We start from the raw sequence: 19,104 nt of genomic DNA on the forward strand, positions 1-19,104 counted from the left end.
AGGGAAAGAAGAAAAATTAATGCCAAGTACCTAGCTGACAGGTATGCAAGTGGATTTTCATAGATATGTTTCAATCATAAAATCTTAGTATATCCCATAGCTTTAATCCAGGTGTCAGGGCAGTGTTACCAGTGGAATTTGGATCAAACTTCTGCTTGCTTTTGGGCATGTAACTAGGTTAATGGGACAGCTATTTAGAAACTGTATGCTGCTGTTGCAGCAGCAGATTAAATTTTCAGCATGGAATCCCTGATGTATAGAAGCAGCCTGCATTTACTTTGGAAGATGCAAGAGCAGTATATCTACTGAGGCTGTCAAATTCTCTACTAATACCACATTATACATTGTTTCTAGAGAAAAAATATTGAGATTGTGAAATATTGTTGCCTGTGTTTTAATAGAAATCATATGAATTCCTGAACATTGGAATGAGTTTGTTGGGAACCTGAGGTCAAACCACACACAAATCCTGTGCCAAACAAACTTTTGAGACCTCATGCTGTTGATTGCATTTCATGAATACAGGCTATGTTTCAGGCAAGCAAAGGAAGATAAGTTTCTCTTTCAGTACCCAAATTTAACAGGGACTTTAAGATGAAGAATTCTTGAAAACTTCTAAATTTTTTGCTTTCATTTAGAGAAACCCACATATGCCTGAAATTATCTTAATTATGAATGTGCATAGCCTAGCTGCTAAGTGCAGAAACTCCTGGCACTGTTGCTCAGAATCTGCACCTAAATTTAGAGCATGACTTGAGAAATCAAGAGAAGCACAGGTGAGTAGATGTAGTTGTGATACTTCTAGAACAGAGTTGTGGATGACTTTGAAGATACAGTATACTTGGCAGACCAACTTGAACTGTCTAACTCTGCTTAAGCAACTAAATTGATGCTGCAATTAGTCCTTCAGCAGAGAAACTAATCAAGCAGGAAGACATCTGGATAGATCTTTTAGAGGAAAAAGGAAAGTCTTGGTGAGGAATTACTTATGAGTGGAATTTTTTAACCCACTTATGAGTAGTGTCCTGTAATTTTTTTCTATCTATCTACTATTTGGAATTGCTTTTACATCATTCCTACTCAGTTTAGTTTCCTAATGAATGTTCTTACTGAACACTGTGATGTCCTAAATATGCCTACTTTTCATTTTTAGACCTAATTTTATATATCTATCTGTACAGACACAATTGTTTGGCTTGACTGTATCATCTTCAGCGCAGTACTCTGTCTCTGAATTCTCTGTGCAAGTGAAAGCAGTGTGATTGATACCTCAGTTTAAAACACTTTAAGAACTTGTACATTAGAAACACAGAACAAGTAATGCCACCTGCAGTTTGGTGAGAAAGAGCAAAAATGCCTCAGAAGAGGAAAAGCTCCTTAATTGTGGATAAAATAGGCAGTATATGAAAATAGTTAATAATTTAAAATTAAACGAGTAAATAGAAGTTGATAGTGTGTCCAGAGGGAAATGGAAAATTAGGGCATAAGGGAAACTGTGAAGGGGCTTTCACACAGCAGATAATCTGTGATGCCATGTAGTCCAGCAAGGGTTAATCTTAAGAAGTTAATGGTTATTAAAATAATTTTAATGAAATCTGTCAGTGAGCAAAGGTTGGAAGCCACCCTCAGTATAAAGGAGGAGGGAGCTCACATACAGGAAGAGCTGGATGACCTTGAGGAATAATAAAAAATGGATGTAATGTAATAATACTAAGTGCACAGTTGTGCATTGGAGGCTGATAAATTTTTCTGCCACTTGCAACTGATGAAAGCAAAGCCTTGGCATGTGGGATTGAGCAACTGATACAGTGTAGATATAAAACAGCAAACGTGTTGTAGATCATGGCATTTATCTGGCTGGTCATATAATAATGCTTTCTCTGTTAAAATTATGATTTTTAGAAGACACTAATAAGACTTGGGTCTGAAGTCAAGACTGTCCAATTGTAGTCACCATTTACAAAAAAAGATGTCTTAGAACCGGAATAGGTAGACAACAGTTTTACATACAATTAAACTGAAAGCCTGTCTTGAGGAAGGTGAATAGATGTGGAAAACTTCTATTAAGAAAGTAAGATAACCAGTAACACTGGCACAAGAACAAATGGATGGAAACACAGTGAAAGACATTTAGACTGGGTTTAGAGGGTCTTGGACCTCTGAGTCCCTGGAGCTCTCTGGAGTTTGGAGTAAGGGTAAGTAAACCTATTTAGTTTACAGTATTTAAAAGTTTGTTTGCGATCCACAAGCAGTCCAATAATACAATTCTGTTTAGAACCAGCAGGCTAGAGCCAGTCCTGATCTGTATGATTTTACCCTTGGAAATCTGTGGGGGACTGGGGTGTAGTTGTGGATATTAGTGCACAGTAATTTAAAAAAGGATTTTGCTGTGTAAGAGAATGCTTTTCTGTACAGTCCCACATTTATGGACACTTAAGGTGCTGCACTATCATAAATATTACGGAAGCAATTCAAGCTGCTGATAAAGCCTAGGTATTCAAAAGTCATGAGCTCGGTCCCTCAGCTCTCTTGAGACAAGTCTTAAGTAATCACACTGATTTGATAAAATAAATGTTGGGTTTGATTTATAGCCCAAGGCCAATATTAATTGCATTTTTCAATCTCATCCTCAGCTGAAAGGAGTAGAAACTGCTTTCAAATGAAAACCAGGAGTCTCTCCACATAGGGGTTCTCCAGAACCTCTATCTCTAAGAAAACTAACGTGTTGTGGGGCAAATGAAGAATCACAAGTGAAGGCAATGTGGGGTTGGGCATATAGAGACATGCAGTTAACTGAATCTCTGCGCCCAGTCTCAGATGCCACACATTTTACTTGTAGCTGCTGTGTGCTTTTTATTTTATTTTATTTTGTTTCTTTGTTTGGTTCCATGAAAGTGTTTTCACTCTGCAAGGATACACATTTTTCTGTAATGGAAAGCTTATTGCAGCTCTTCATCTTCTATTTGCTGTTTTCTGTGGTGGCTAACATTGCTTTCTTGGCAGTACTTGGAATAATTTCTCTAAGTGCAGTTGTTGGCAACGATTTGCAGCAGGTGGCATGGTGCCTGAATGTGAAACAGCCCAGTTTCTTAGTCATTTCAAGGAGTTTATTGTCCCCTCAATGTCTTCTTACAAAGGAGTAATACTTATAAATTATAAAGAAGCAAATACTTCTTGGAGTTCATGTAAAATGTTATAAGTCCTTATATGTTAAGACTCTCTTAAATGAGAAATGTTCTTCTGGAATAGTGAGTACAGAAATTGTTTTTTACTATTTTCTAACAAAATACTGTTGTTAAAAGAGTATTAAATTATTTAAAAAGCCATTTAAAAACTGTCCTGGAGAAGGATTTTCTAACAGTAAGGCTGTGCAATTTGTCTTACCAGACTGACCGTAAATTGTATGGCACATCATGGCAAATTGAAGAGCCTAAGATCACTCTGAGGATTTGTATCTATTACACCTGTCTACACAGTTTACTAAAGGTTTTAAGACAAGTTTAATTTTTCTTATGCTTGGTTGGGAAAGTTTAGAAGCCATAATGACAGAATACAGCAGTTCTCTCTGTATTTTTAATAATTAGAGAGAAAAATCTCATTTTGTTTGCCCATAGGGAGGAATATTTTGTCCAGAAAGTCTCTGTAGACAGTTGTCTACTTTAGACCATTATGACACCTACATTTTACAGTTGAAATTTGTATATTTAATGAACATACTTAAACAAATAATTTGTCTCATCTAAAAGAGTATTTTTGCTGTTTTGAAAAGACAAGGTATAAAACTAAATTATCTGCTTCTCATGTTGTATCATAAGCCATGTAAGATCAGCGTAGTAACAACAGGGCAGTTGTGCAAAAGGCTTCTAGGTGAAGTATACATACACTACACGTTTGATGACATATGTTTTAATATTTATGGAGAATCATTTGATGTAGATTATTTAAAAATGTAATTGCTGGTAGAGCATTTTGAAGGCAGTTTCTGGTCAGTAATTTAATGCAAAAATGTGTCATAGTCCATTCCAAACAAGTTTCAAATTATGTTAGGTTTGGCTTTGTGAGCTTCTTGGGGTTATTTCTTTTTTCATTCTTATGGAAAATATTTTCTTTGGTTTATCTGTTAGACTATCTTGCAGTAAATTGATTACATCTTGGCTATATCTGATTTATAACAGAAACATCCACAGTTCTGTAAACCAGATGTTGCTTTCAGTTTTCAGAAGGAGTTTTCATTTGAAGATAAAGAAGAACTTGCAAGCAGCACAAAGGATATTGATGCTAACCTCTTAGCAGTACTACCAAAAGGTAGGTAAGGGAGACACATTATGCACACAAGTGGTAATTTAACAGCATGTGAAGTTTAGTCTATGCAAGTGCGAGGCACATTTAAAATCACTTAGGCACAGATGTTTTGTGAATGAGTTTTCTTTTCCCTGTGGAGCATGTGTAGGGAATGGAACATGGGATGAACCACAGTAGTCTTCTACAAGGCCTTGTTACATCGCTGCTTTGTAAACCTAGTTTTCAATAGATAAAGAGGTACTTGAAATTCAAAATTTTAGAGATATTTCTTTGTACAGTTAGATAATTCTGAATTCAAAGGTATTAACTTGGCTTGTATACATAGCTCTTTCCAGTCCCCTCCTAGGTAGAAGCACAGTGCTTACATCACCCACTGACTACATGCTGAATTTTAATCTTGCATGCTAAAGGATCTGCACTACATATGGGGGTTTGAGAATTATTATTATTTTTTTTAAAGAAACAACTTATCTTGTAGTCTGAATATCTTACAAAGATGGAATTGCTGTTTTGTTCATTTTTTGAAACAGTTGAGGTAGAGGTGTGAATTAATTATCTTGAATTATTTAGAGGAAATCATAATCTGCTTGGAAATAGTTCTTAACCGGGAAAGGGTGACGTTGAACTGCAAAACTGTGTAACTGGCATAAAGGTGTTCCCTTCCCTCAGGGATGTTGTGGATCTCATAACTTTGATTAAAATTGTGTGGGTGTTCTGATGGTATTTCTACCCTTTTCAAACAAACTGCAATAAAGGCATCAGATTTTGTGCATATCACACAAGAAAAAGTTAGCAGTGGGAACTGGTGGTTATGTTCTGAAGGAACCACTTGAGGCTACTTTCTGAAAATCCAGGTTATTTGTCCCATCTAGGGCCTAACTTAGATCCAGATTTGTACCTGTTGGAAAATCAGAGGAATGTGTTTAATTTTCAATTGATAGAGACTGAACTGAGGTATAAAGAGTCTAGCTGAGGTCTCACATTTCTATCTGAAGTTAAGCATTGAACATATTAGTGTGCCTCTGCTAGCATAAACAAAAGATAAATGCTTCTCCATCCTGGTTTATAGACCCATCATCTTTTCAAGTAAGACAACGAGGAGGTAGGAAAGGGGCGGGTAGGCTTCACTATTGTGTTACATTTTCCTCAAAATGAAAATGTGTACCTACATTGCAATAGTTATTTACCATGTCTGAGAAATTAAGCCTCTCGCAATAAACTTCTGATCTACATATATTCAGGCTTCACAAATGTGTGTGTCCATTCTCTACTAGGAACTTTGGGGAAACTTGACTTACTTTACATGGCTTCTGTATTTTAAAAATAAAACCGCAGTCACATGCCTGCAAGTTTATCCATATATCCCCTCTAGCCCAAAGAGGGCTTTCAGGAAAAACACCTTTGTATTATTATAACAATTTTTTTCTAAAAAAATTTCTGAATTCTGTAAGAAACCCTTCACCTTAATTTAATGATTTTTAAAATATTTTTATAAGGTACACTCCAAATGTACTTTTTGGTTTTTATTCTGGGATGAGACATGGAACAGTACTGCTTTTGCTAAATGCTGGCATGATAAGGTGAATTCCGTTCAGGAGACCTGCATTTACCAAAATTATTATGTCCTGTGACAGTCTGTCTTAGAGTGTATCCTACCATAGTGTCCTTCTCAACATCCTATAAAAAAGCCTGAAGTTTAGGGCTGTTCCTGGACTGTGGCTGTTCTTCCTGTTGCCCTTAACTATAGAGATCAACAGTGCTTACAAAGTGTGTTGACATGAAGTAAATTGGATAAGGAGCTTTTACCATGAAATTAATTATTTTAAGCTTCTTAGTCTGTTCTTTTGTGCTGAATCAGATCTTTGTGTTACCTTTTAGGTATGTGTTCTTAATGAATATTGTCATGGGTGTCTTTGAAACGGTCATGTGGAAAAACGTCCCATGAACAGATGGGAAACTGGCATTAACACATTCAAATTTCAAACTAAAAAAAAGAAGCCTGATCACGTAAGCTTGCAAGGGCCAACCAGTGTCCTTGGGAGTGAAATTTCTCCAACTGGCTTTTATGTTTTTAAGTCAAACACTTTATTCAGCAAAAAGAAATCACTCAAGTAGACTTCCTGCCTTTTATCATCTTCTTTTGCTTGTTTGTACTTTTTTTCCACCTCCCAGAAGAAGAATATTCCTGAAACTGTTTTCATGAAAAAGCTCTGCAGATGTTGGCCAACCTAGCTGAAATTACTGTCTGGAATCTCAAGTGTGGAAAAAGTGTAAGGCAGCATAAAGTAGTCCCATGCTATTTTTGTCCCATCTTGTTTGGGAAGGTGTTGGAGAGATGCTTCATGAGGCCAGTGCTCTTTTTAGGACTGCAAAGCAGTAGTAGAATCTCTGGAACTTCAGCTAACACGTAGCAAGAGACTGTTGATCTAATGTTGCTGGGAGTTCTTTAGATGTTCCACATTTCTTGTATGACTACTTATAGTCAAGTTTCTTTTTTTGGGGGAAAAAAATAGAAATGACCAGTGTATGAAGCTATGCTTCAAAGCTTAACTAAAGCTGTATAAAAAGCCTGAGCTCTGGTGATGATTTTAGAGACTGTATAAATCAATGACTGGGGAAGAAAAATGATCATGATTTGGATGGAATGTGGTTTTATTAACTAAGAGCTGTGGAGGCCTTTAACCTGTCTGAAGTGGCAGAACAATTATGGCTTTTGTTTTGACCATTTTACATCTGTATAGTCAAGAGATGAAACAGAAAACTAATAGCCTGAGGAACAAACTTAAAAAGAAATAAATTTGGCAGAAGTGGGAGCGAAATATTTACGAGAAGTCATTTCCATTGGTGTGAATGTGAGGCAAAGGCTTCCTGTGGGCAAGTTCTCTGTTTTATACAGTTCCACTGCTTGCACAGTTTGAGTAGCAGGGCAGCAGTGGTACTCTTCATATGTTAAGGGAAGAGTCTATGGAAACAAAACATAAGGGCTCATCTTTGTTTTGGTGTTGGTTCAGCATGCAAAATCTGCATTGCCTGACTCCAGTTCCCATCCACCTCCAGAGGCCTGTGCCTGGAACTTGCTGACTTTCAGTAGTTATCTTGCACTGTCAACTTGGTCAAGAGCATAGGCTTCAGTCTGCTTTGATGTAGGTGCTGAAACTAGACGTGGAAGGGGTGGCCCCCTGGGCTAGCATGTTAAGTATTGTCATACCTAGCTACTCTGCACTGCTAGTTACATCAGTCACGCACATACTAGATTTTTTTCATGGCATGCTCACAATCTGAGATAATCTGGCTTGAGAAGTTTAAGTGGATAGCTTGAGGCTGCTTTCTGTAAAAATGTAGATTAAAGGAGTTGTTTTGGAGAGTAATCCAGTTAATTTCTTTCCGTTATTAATCATACATTCTCAGCAAGCAATTCTCTGTTACTTCAAATGCTAGATTCATACCTCATTCATTTATCTGCGTAGTTATGATCAGAATACACTCATTCTTGATGATCCAAGACATTTTACCTGAAATCCTAGTGGCTTTTCAGCACATAAGGTTGATATGACAGCCAATATCAATCGTATCTATCCGTATCTATGAGGTATGAACACTGGTATTGTATACAGCAAACTTCCTGGATATGTGTCAGCTAAGCTGGAGCCCTGACTTAGCTATGCATGGAGGTTCTTGCAGTAGAGGAAAGGGAGAGAAGACATCTGACCTTTAAAGGGCTGGTGTTTCAATAATGTTTATCTTTTAAGTATCTGGAATGATGAAGTGTGATAGGGGAAAAGACAGATTTACTTCTGCAGTGCTGTGGAACACTGTCTACTGGACACTTCTCACTCCTCAGGCGTTTCTGAGTGAAACCTAGGGCTGATTCAGTAAACCGTAGACTTTAGTTTGCTTTAACTTTTGATCCCTGGGTCAGTAGGATCAGAAACTCAGAGGTACATTGCATCAGAATAAGCACATTCAGCTTTTAGCACCACATATTTGCCAAGGCGATAATATGGGGAGGGTGTTAGACACACACACACACACCTTCCCCCCCCCTCCCAGTCCACTGCATCATTTGACAGCTTGGATGGTTTCTCTTACTGGTGGTAAGAAGTCACATCAGACTTGTTTATGTAGCACTCACTGCTCCAGCGTGGTTTGCAAACATCACCGATAACTCTGTACATATGTGTATATGTATAGGGATTACTTCAGCTATCGTACCTCCTGTTGGTTCTCTACTGTTTTGTGATCTGTGACAGCTGTCTCCTAGCATGTAACACCACCAAGCAGTTTAGGGTGAGAGAGGGGAAGTTTGTCCAATTTAAACTATAAGGGAAAATTAGCAAAGTAGTAAGTAACCAACCATGCAGGAATATCATGATCATGTTGCTCCTACAATGAGTCACTGGGATTCTTAGGATTTGCTCAATAATGTAAGAAAGTGAAGGAAAGTATAGGATAGGGGACACTGTTTGTCTTTAAACATAGTTCCCAGCCTTTGTGCAGCAGGGTGAGCAGTAATTCCATACTGCCTGGTTTTGAAATAGCATGTCAGCTTGACCTCTGCTAATCAAAATGCAACTTGCCTAGTTCATACTAGAACATGAAAACTGCTAGAATGGCAAAGCAGATTCTAGCTTATACTAGCTTATACTGGAAGTACCTGGAGAGGACCTCTGGTGTTTACACCTGTGTGCCTCCTAATGCTCTCTTGACTATGCAAGCTTAAGAAGCTAGGAAAACAAAGAAAATGCTTGTTCCCCAAGAAAAAAACTATTAACTTTGACCATTCCTTCTTACTCTAAAGCATTTTAGCAAATTTCTGTGAGTTTCTGAAACTTAGAAGCTTACAAACTGTATAATCTTTTGTTGTCTCAGTTTCAGAATTAAGAAAACTGTTTGAACCAAACAACCAAGATTTTTTGGAAATGAAAAGGTAAAAAAAAAAAAGGTCCTTGGCCTGTAAAACAAAACACACAACCTGTTTTGTTACCTCCTCTTAGAAACTCTCCCCTCAAATCTTCAAAGATACGCCTGGTTTCATGTTTTTCACATCTTTTTCAGAAAAGAGAGAATAGCTCGACGCTTAGAGGGGATTGAAAATGATACACAGCCCATGCTTCTGCAGAACTGCCCAGGATCAGTCACACACCGTTTACTAGAGGAAGATACACCAAGATACATGCGTGCAACTGATCCATACAGTCCCCACCTAGGTAAGTTGTATGTATCAGTCAATCTTGCATTACTGAATTACTTTGTGCTTACTACCCTAATATTTGTGCAGTACCTGGAGAAGAGTTTTACAGAGCTGTGGTCAGGGTTTTTTAAAACTTGCCTTTTCGCTCTCCAGTTGTCTTATTGGAAAGAGGTTCATTATCCATGTTGTTTTAAAACAACAGTAATTTGTTGTGGAACTCCTAAATAATTATAACTAATACATATTTCTTAATCATTTGTATGTGCCTTTTTTGAGACAAAAGTGAAATAATGTGATGTGTCTGTGCAGTCAGTACTACATGTTGATTTGTAAGAAAATGGGAAGCTTTCATTTTACTCAGTGTGAATGGTGGGTAGGGTACTTGGCGTTTTGGGGTGGACTTGCTCATTTATGTTGTGCTTCTGACAGGAAGATCAAATGAAGAGGAGGAAACTTCAGATTCTTCTGTAGAAAAGCAACCCAGATCATCCAGATACCGAGCAGAAATCACAGGAGGTAATACAGAGCCCTCGTATAGTACAGGAAACATGGATGTCCAGGAACTAGAGTCAAAAGCAGAAAGAATAGCTAGATACAAGGCAGAAAGGCGGCGCCAGCTGGCAGAAAAATATGGATTATCTCTTGATTCTGATTTGGATTCTGACTACTCATCCAGATATACACGGGCAAGGAGAGATCCTGACAGCGTGGAAAGAAAGGGAATGAGAAATGAAAGGCAAGATGATGAAAACAAGGACTGTGGCTCCTTGTATCTGTCAAGGACTGAGACAAAGGAGTCCAAGAGTGTGATTTCTGAATCCAAAGAGTACTCCAGCCATGGAAAAGATCGTATTCCAGATAAAGACCTCTCAAATGAAAAGGGTGATAGAAAAGCAGATGATGACAGTGCCATTAGACAGGCTTCTGACCCTTCGGCAACCTTGGATAGCTCTGTCTCCCTTTCAATTTCTGGAAGAGAATCTTCCTCCTATAATGAAGTGCCAATATCACCAAAGCAAACCCCTAGAGAGTCCCTTTCTTCACCAAAGCGGGCAGCCTCACCAATCCATATGCAAAATGACCAGCCCTTGCACAGTAACATCAGACAAAGGTAAGTGTGATGTTTATTTGTTTCTTTATATGGTAGATTCCTTACTTTAATCACTTGCTGCAGTAGTGTCTACAGTACTTATGAAAATGTATTTATTACCCTTGAAGAATGTATGTAATGGCTTTGGAGGTCTGGATTGGTTGGGTTTGTTGACTCAGAGTGTATTTCTGATACAAGGAAGTGAGTATCTGTTTCTATGATTAGATATGTCCTTGGTTTCACTTTATATTTATAGAAGTTATGCTAAATTCAGGCCCTTTGTGGGGGGAGTAAAATAACTGATATTCAATATATTTACACAAACTAGGAACTGAAGCAGTTACGGTTCTAAATCTGCTGCACTTCTTTTACTTTTTTTTTAATAACTGGTTAGAGCAAGCCTTTAACTTTTCCTCTTTATCCTGTAATTGGATGGGGGTTTCCAGGAGAAGGCAAATTGTTTCTCAGTGAAGGTGAATATTTAAATAGTTTCACGATGGCTTCTGCCAAAATAGAACAGGTATTGGAGTTAAAAGTTGAAAAGTGTCTCTGGCTGGTTGAAGTAATAGTTGATTTGTTTTCCTGCTGTGAGAATGTAAAAGCCCCTTTTGAACTGTGATAGTTAATCTTTCAGATAATATCAGAGTATGTGTGTGAAGAGGCAGAGGGGAGAGTGAAAATTCCTTGCTAAATTTCAAAAATGTAGCCTCCCTCATGGTACACTGAATTATTTCAGATTTGACTAACTTACTCCATTAATAGGGTAATCAGATTCATCCAGAAAAACAAAACAAAACAAAACAAAAAAACACCTTTCAGTAATTTCTCATTATAGTTTCAAACTGTAGTGCAAAAAACAGACTGTCAAAGTATTTTGGTGAATGAAAACAATGTGTAACTAAGAATTTTTTCAAAGTATGATTTTTCTCTAAGGGTGATTCTTTACTTTCTAGGTAAAGATAGATGGAAAATAATAACTGTAAAATTAAATTAAAATGTTGCAGCCAAAATTATGTAACTTGCAGTGAGAACTTAATGGTAAACACATCTAGGTCATGCTGAGCAGTGCTGTTTATAAAAAAACTGAAACTAACTAGTATAAACAGAACCATTTACACTTTTTTAGCATTTTTTGCAGTAGGTTCAGAAGCAAGCTACCTTGACTGGTCTTCTTTATCCTTCCCATCAAAACTGCAAAACTTGATTCTTATTTGTGTGGTCTTTCTTATTAACTTATATAATAATTTATATACTCATCTATTCAAACCTTGAAGTTTGAATGACGAAGCAGTCTTCCACGTCAAAGGTTAACGAGCTGGTGGGTTGATTAAGTCATCTATTTACAGTGCCTGTAAACGTTCAGTTGTGCTTAGCCTTCCTTTTTGTTTCACTTTATTGCATAGGACACACCCATAAGTAGTCTCAATATTTTTTTCACAGCTTTTCACTATAAAGGTGACTTCTAATCCTGCTCACATTATTTTGTATGGATACATGAGCTATCATTGGACTCTTGCAGTTAAACTGAAATTTTAAAAGAATATTGTCATTTCAAAAAAAACATCAGAGGGAAAGTAATGTACTTATAGGAAGTACTATCTTACATTTGGCTTATGTTTTAAACTTACAGTTCTGCTGCTACAGTAAGGAAAAGAGTCATCACAGGGTCCTCCAAACAACAGAGACCAGTGTTGCACTGAAACTCCATTATTTCAGGCTCCAAAAAACTTGTTTCTGAAGTAGTCTCAACTCAAATACTACAAAATATTATCCCGTATCTTGATACGGTCAATTTGAGATAAATCTCTTGACTAATCCAATTACTGATAGGAAAGGATACTGGAGCAATTGACCTTTGGCAGGTTGTTTTCTTTGTTTTATAAGGTGAAGGAAGAGACAAAGCTTTCAGTCTTAAGAAAGCAAAGAGAACAACCCATCAAACTTTAGGGCCAAGAATGTGTCAGCTGCAGTGTAAAAAGGAGCTTTGTTTTCTTTACTCTCATAAAGCAATCCTAGTCCCTGTTTCTGTGAAGGGAAAGCTACGAAACACTGAACAATGTAGCTGCCTTCTGGGTTGCTATATCTTGCAACTCTGGAGAAACTGCACTGCATGTAGCACTGGTGGGATGGCAGTTGCCCTGGAGGAACAGCACGCTGGCTATAGAGACACCTGAATCCACCTGAATTTCTAATTCAGCAATATGGCTGAAAGTTTACAGTCACTGTGTGGTAGTGTCCTATAAGGCCGTATACCCAAGAAAAATAAAGGCTAATGCCAGCTTTCCAGGTGACTGTTTTGAAGGAAGTTATATAGGTTGCAAAATAGTGTTTGTTAAATTTAAATTTTCTGAATTCAAAATGGAAAGTAAATGGATCTTATTTTGGAATGCACATGAAAGCTTCAGTTCTAAGGCAATTTAATAATTAATTCTATTATCCATCACTGGGAAGACAACAATGTGCTGAGAAGGTATCCTTTGACATTGTCAGTATTTGGCTGTTGAAGTGGCTGATCAACTCAAAATGCAAAACGTGGCTTGTGTTCTTCTGATTGCTCTCTTCAAAGGATGAATGACCAAGTACAAATAAGTGCTGTTTGGGCCATACCTACTGTAAAAATGTGCCAAAGTACACATTAAGAGGCAAGAAGGAAGTTTGATTGCTTCAAAGCAATTCCAGCCTACCGGGTCAGCTCCTGTGAAAGGTTTTTACCTTCTGTTAGGCCAGTTCCTTTAAGAATTCGAAAACATTGGGAAAAACAAAACATGTTTCAACAGTTGGTGTTTGACTTTGTTCTAAACTTGATTTGGATAAGGTGACAACTGTAGGTGAGTTCTTTAAATTTAACTTATTTGCAGTAAATGCATTGTTATCTTATGAGCAGTAATTGACCTTTTCCAACTATTTTTATTCAAAAACCAGCAAAAAAAAATATAAAATATTGAAGTAAATGACCTGGAGCTTTATTTGGGATTTTCATCCTAAATTACACTTCTGCAATGCTGGGAGTTCTTTCAGATGTAGGTAGAGGCAATGGAAAACAGCTTGGCTGCTTGTCACCTCCAATGAGTTTGTTTGCAAACCTTTAGTGTGGCCAGACAGTCTGTGCTTGCAAAGTTAAAAATACTTGATGTGATCTACTGTTGCTGAGGGACTGTAGATGAAGGTGAGCATTAGGAAAGTATTTGGGGAACTATATAGGTAGTCTGCAGACACCCTTTTGCTGTAGGGCTTTCAGAAGTTTGTGGTGGTTTTGTTTCTTTTTATGCTTTCAGCTCCAAAAGGGGAACAGAATAAAAATCAAGACACGATCAAATTGGGGGTTTCACTTTTTAAGCTTTCCCTTTCCCCTGTTGCCCAGTGACATGGGTTGTTTTACTTGAGCTACCTGGGTTTGCATTTCTGGAGCCTTTGTGATATAGGGCTACAAGATGAGAGAGGGGCTACAGCTGCTCTTCTGAGAATTTATTGAGAAGTACGATATAGTCATTTGAATTTCTAACTTCATTAAATTAATGCTACTTTCTTTTGGACCTAGCAGTCTTTACCACTTTAAACCACAAACTAAATTAATGGTTTTAGCAACTTTTCCAGGTGTCCTTACATAAACCCTTCACATTGACCTGCAATAACAAATGGCAAAAATGAGATTGTGTAGTTTCTTTCACTTCTCTAATTCTGGACAATGTACGCTTGGTAAATTTACTTTTACAGATTATTTCACATTAATACATTTTTAGATGCTTGTGGAATTAGTATGATAGCTTTTTTCACCTTGATACCTTGTATCACCTTTCAATTTGATTAGTGTGCTGTGCTTTTATTTTCATGAACAGTCCTCTATAACTGAGTTATTAGATAACTAAAAATGCAGTGGGGAGGGAAGATTGGGAGAAACAACAGGAGCATGTGTTGAGATCTCAAAAATTACTTAAGTTCTGTTTTCTGTAGTAGTGCAGGGAAAGCAAAACCTGAATGGTTTCTTCAGAAAGATTCGGAGGGGGACACACCTTCACTTATCAGCTGGCCTTCCAGGTATCATAAAACCTAGCTGTGTGGCTAACAATGACACTACCAACCTGCCCTTTCCTTTCCCTTTACACTGTCTTCATTTAATACTTGCCTTTAATTTTCCTTTAACAGCAGCAAGTCATAAAATGTTGTTTCTTTTGAACAAACAACTTCCCTGAGACATCTGCTTTTAATGTAAATTACAACCAGTGGGTATTCTGATGAAGAAGTACAAATGCCCCAGCTTCTTCAAACTACTATCATTCTGTCTTCTATTGATTTGATAACTTCTTATTTTATCCCACTTTGTATTCTGCAAACCAGCAGATTTTTATACCACATACCAATCTATCTTAGCATTCCTTACAATTAATTCCTTGAAATCCAAAGGAGATGATGCAAGAGAAGTAAAAAAATTATCTTGAAACGGAAAGCAACATCTTGATCAGAGCTACAAGCAGCTGCTTTCTCCTTGTTTGGCAACACATACACGTGAGGAGCATTGCAGGAAGACTCTTTTCCATGATCCTGATTAAAGTAGTTCTTATAACCCAGTACTAACATCAGTGTGGATGTTCTGGAGAATGTTTGGTAGGTGTACTTTTCAGACTGAACACACTTCCTGTGCTTAGGGAACTTTGAGAATTTTCCCTGATAAATGTTCCAATCCTCAAAGAGAAGAAACACCAGAATATTAAAAAGGCTGGTGTTTCAGATAACTTTGAATATCCTGAATTATTCTCTCAGATATTAATTTGCCTTTTTTCTAAATCTTGCCCTTTTTTTTTTTTTTAAAACCATGTAAACTTCAAAAAGTCTGTTAGTAGCAAGCCTGGAATTGACATACTTCAAGCCAGATTAATTGCTTTCAAATAAAGAGCTGGTTTACTTGAGTTTCTCTCCTTCCTGAGAATTAAAATATATTTTTTATACCAATTTCAGAGGGGAAGTAGTACAGGGCTTTCATTTTTAATAATGTGTATATGACGTTTACAAATACTTGCCCTGTAAGCTGTCCCAAACACTTGGCATGGCTGTAAAACTGCTGGAGAGCTTACCTGTCGGTGTAGTCATAGAGCAAAGGCTGCACGTGCTTGCCTGCCGATAGTACAGTTGCTTTAACTGTCTAAAGGTAGAACACAGCTCTGGTTTGCATGGATGTTCAAGTCCAGAGGTGTTTCTGGAAAATATGCTGATGTAAGGTAACTTCTTGGGACCATTGCTGTAATGTTTGCATGTTAGAAAGTAATTAAATGTTTTTAAATGGACCACCTGTTTTGGTAGTGGGGTTTTTCTTGGGTTTGGTGGGGTTTTTTTGTCTCTTTCTCCCCTGCAAGCCCTCTGAAAAGCAACAGCAATGCCAAAGTTTCACTTTGGACTATAAGACTTGCACTTTCAACCTTTTTTCTCACTTACTGAAACAGGTTCAACATGTAATGTTTTAGATGTCTTACATGATACACAAAAGCACAAGTTAAAAAGTCTCTGGGAAAACATCTGAAGGGCTAGGTGGAGATAGCAACATGTTTTTTCATCCCTTTCCCCAGTGCAACAACATCTTGATATGATGTAAGCTGCCTGGTGTTAGACATCTTAAAAAATCTGACTACATACATGACTGCCAATAGAATTTGCAATTTCAGGCTGAACCAAACACTTCAGTAATATAAAAAGCACTTTTGATCATCTTGTTTGTTTGAGACTATGGTTATTTGCTGTTTGACAAAAATAGTTGTGACCTCATTGGAACATGCTGTATATTTTCAGAGCTTGCTCAGTTACCTTCTCAGGAGCCATGCATGTTTGAGGGCCTGTGAATCACTGGAATGGTCTTGAGCAATGTTACTGCTAAGATTTTGGGGGGGAGGAAGGAACTGCATCATAAGATTGCTTTCCTTCATGTATTGATTGCTTGTTATTTTAATACAATATTGCTGTCTATACCTGCAGTGGGTGTCTGTGTTCCTTCCCAGATTGGGCATTGCTCTTCACCACTTTAATCCTTTTTCTTTCTTAAAGAGTAAAAGTTAGAGAGAAACTGGTCAAAGAGGAAAGTGCTCGAGGAAGCCCTGAACTTGTCACAGACAGAGTATCTCAGAGAAAGTCCCATCCAGTGCCAGCCCACTACATGCCTCTTCAGACAGAAACGTCTGCCTTTGATAGGGTTGTAAATCAGCCCGTCAGCTCAGTCCGCCAACCAGTACATGGCTATATTCAGCCTGCTGGCACTGCTCACACAGCTCAGCTGATGGCAACAGAAGAGCCGGCAAACATCTCTGTCGGCAGCCTCCTCCTACCAGACAATGTCAGCCACTTAACAAAGCCATCAGCATCCGCTGCATCAGAGAGTGAAAAGAAAGAGAGTTATGGATCAAAGCCTGATGAAGGAGATTCCTTGGAAGGTGAGCAGGCTTCCAAAGGCAGAAGACCAATTTTGCCATCTGAGATTCGCAAGCAAGGGAAGAACCGTGAAGGCCTCTTTGGAGGAGGAGAATTGGATACCCCTGTGGGGAGTGCCTCTTTCACAAGCAAGCTAAAAGTTAACTCAGAAGTTCAGAGAGAGCTGGAATGCAATAAGAGGCAAGCTCCTGAGCAGCAGTTTAAGAACCCTGAGAACATAGAAAGGAGTGAAGCTGTAATGTACATACAGAGTGGGTCTGTGTCGCAGCCTGCCAAGGCAAAAGCTCCTGTTTGGAAAGTGTCGACAGCAAAGCATAAAGTCCTGACTCGCTCAATGTCTGACTATACTGTGACTCCTAAGCTAGAAGTTTTTAGAAGTAAGGAGAGCATGGAAGCAGATGCACCAAATGGTGAGATTGGCATGGTTGACACAAAAGTCTCTGTTGCCCAGCTCCGTAATATCTTTCTGGAGACTGCTAACGCGAACAAGAAGTCGGAACTGTAGGTGACATTTCAGACATGTTTTCGTGTGAAACTTGCACGTCCTTGGCAAAATTACACACCCTCAACATCAGTTGTGTTCGGCACTTAAAGCACACAGCTTAGCTCTCACCAGTGTGTATTGGAGGCTGAAATGGTTTGAATCCTGCTTTTGTGCTTCCGCTTGCTAGTGCAAGTTGTGATATGGGGTAGCTGGAATGTGTACGTCTGCGCATGTTACCAGAGGAGCATGCAGAGTGATCTCTAGTGAATTGTTGAGATGCTTACATCTATGCTTTACTTCTCTCTTCTATTTTCTTTTCTATGTGCTTTCTATGGTGTGGTTATAAAGTGAATCTCGGTTTGAGAAGTCAACAGCAGGCAGCACTTTGTCTGCCAATGGTGACCGTGAAAGAGGGCCGCGAAGGCCGAGGCGCTATTTTACTCCTGGTGAAAATAGAAAGACTTCTGAGAGATTTAAAACTCAACCTATAACATCAGCAGAACGAAAGGAGACAGATAGGTAGGCATGTATGTGGCTCTGTGTAGCTTTCTGGTGTAGGTAGACATGAACAAGGTTGTGAAGAGACTTTGTTCATTTATTAGCATAAACATTTTGCAAGGTTATTGTTTCTCTTTTTAAACAATCATGTATTTGTTATAACTTCTTAAAAAATAAAAGCCCAAAACATTTCTGACAGAACCAGTTCATTGCAAATGCCCCCCACATAAAGTGGTGAACAGTGATTCATCATAAAATATTATATCTGTCTGGTTCTGCCTCGTGGTAAATTTTTGTCCGTTTTATGTAAGGAGTTTCCATTTACTCTGCTTTATCATTTACTTTCATTGTCAACAGCCAAAGCTACATATTTTATGTGAAAAGAACTGGCGGCAAATCTTAGACTTATAGTCTGCAAGATGAACTGGAAATAATTTTCCTTTACTCTGATTAAGACTGGCTGCAATTGCTTGCCTTTCTGCTTTATTGAAGGATCTCAAAGTGGAAAATGCTGAAACTTGAAAAATAGGTGAAGTCTTTCCACTCTTAAGAGTTTTGAGGTTTCGCTACTTCACATGGAGTTTGATTTTAATTTCTGATGTCTCGTTTCCAACTAACTTCTGTTTGATAATTTTTCACTAGGTCAATTTTGAGTGCAGAGATACCAGCTGCTGAAGGTATGTTACTGTATTGTTTTCTAAGGAAGAAATGTGAGCAAATGCATTTTGTTTTAGCTGAAGAGCTGTTTGATAATGTAAATGAAGTCCACTTGAAATTACCTATAAGTACCTGTAATATGTTTGAAGTACCACTTTTCCTTGGCCCATATCTACTACAGACTTAACTTCAAATTAACTTAAGTCCGAAAGTCTGTCTTTGGTTACCTGACTTTCTACGGGAGGCAAGTGGCACAATGGCTTGACACTTCCAACAGAAGTTAGTTTTTTTTTCTGACAGCTATTTGATGGACAAAAAAATAAACATTTTAATCAGTGGTCTAGGACTATTAACTAAAAAAGCTTTACTATAGTATGAAACTGATATTAGTTACATGTTTTCTAGCTAAGGAAGTTGCTAGATGCTGGTTATTAAATTATATAATTCATTCTACCATCTTTCTTCTCTTTC

At 37.9% G+C, this 19,104-nt stretch overlaps 1 protein-coding gene across 1 annotated transcript in view; it reads left to right on the forward strand.

Moving 5' to 3' along the window:
• SVIL (supervillin) overlaps positions 1-19,104 on the forward strand; it is a 66,062-nt gene that overhangs the window by 1,178 nt on the left and 45,780 nt on the right. Inside the window, 8 exon segments of the mRNA XM_010007036.1 lie at positions 4,214-4,305; positions 9,172-9,229; positions 9,358-9,509; positions 9,923-10,604; positions 14,538-14,618; positions 16,614-17,495; positions 17,827-17,997; positions 18,619-18,653. Coding sequence (XP_010005338.1) covers positions 9,222-9,229; positions 9,358-9,509; positions 9,923-10,604; positions 14,538-14,618; positions 16,614-17,495; positions 17,827-17,997; positions 18,619-18,653 — 2,011 coding nt within the window. The 5' untranslated portion in view covers positions 4,214-4,305; positions 9,172-9,221.

This window comes from Chaetura pelagica, unplaced genomic scaffold (genome assembly GCF_000747805.2).
Source record: "Chaetura pelagica isolate M959 unplaced genomic scaffold, ChaPel_1.0 scaffold17, whole genome shotgun sequence".
Lineage (NCBI taxonomy): Eukaryota > Metazoa > Chordata > Aves > Apodiformes > Apodidae > Chaetura > Chaetura pelagica.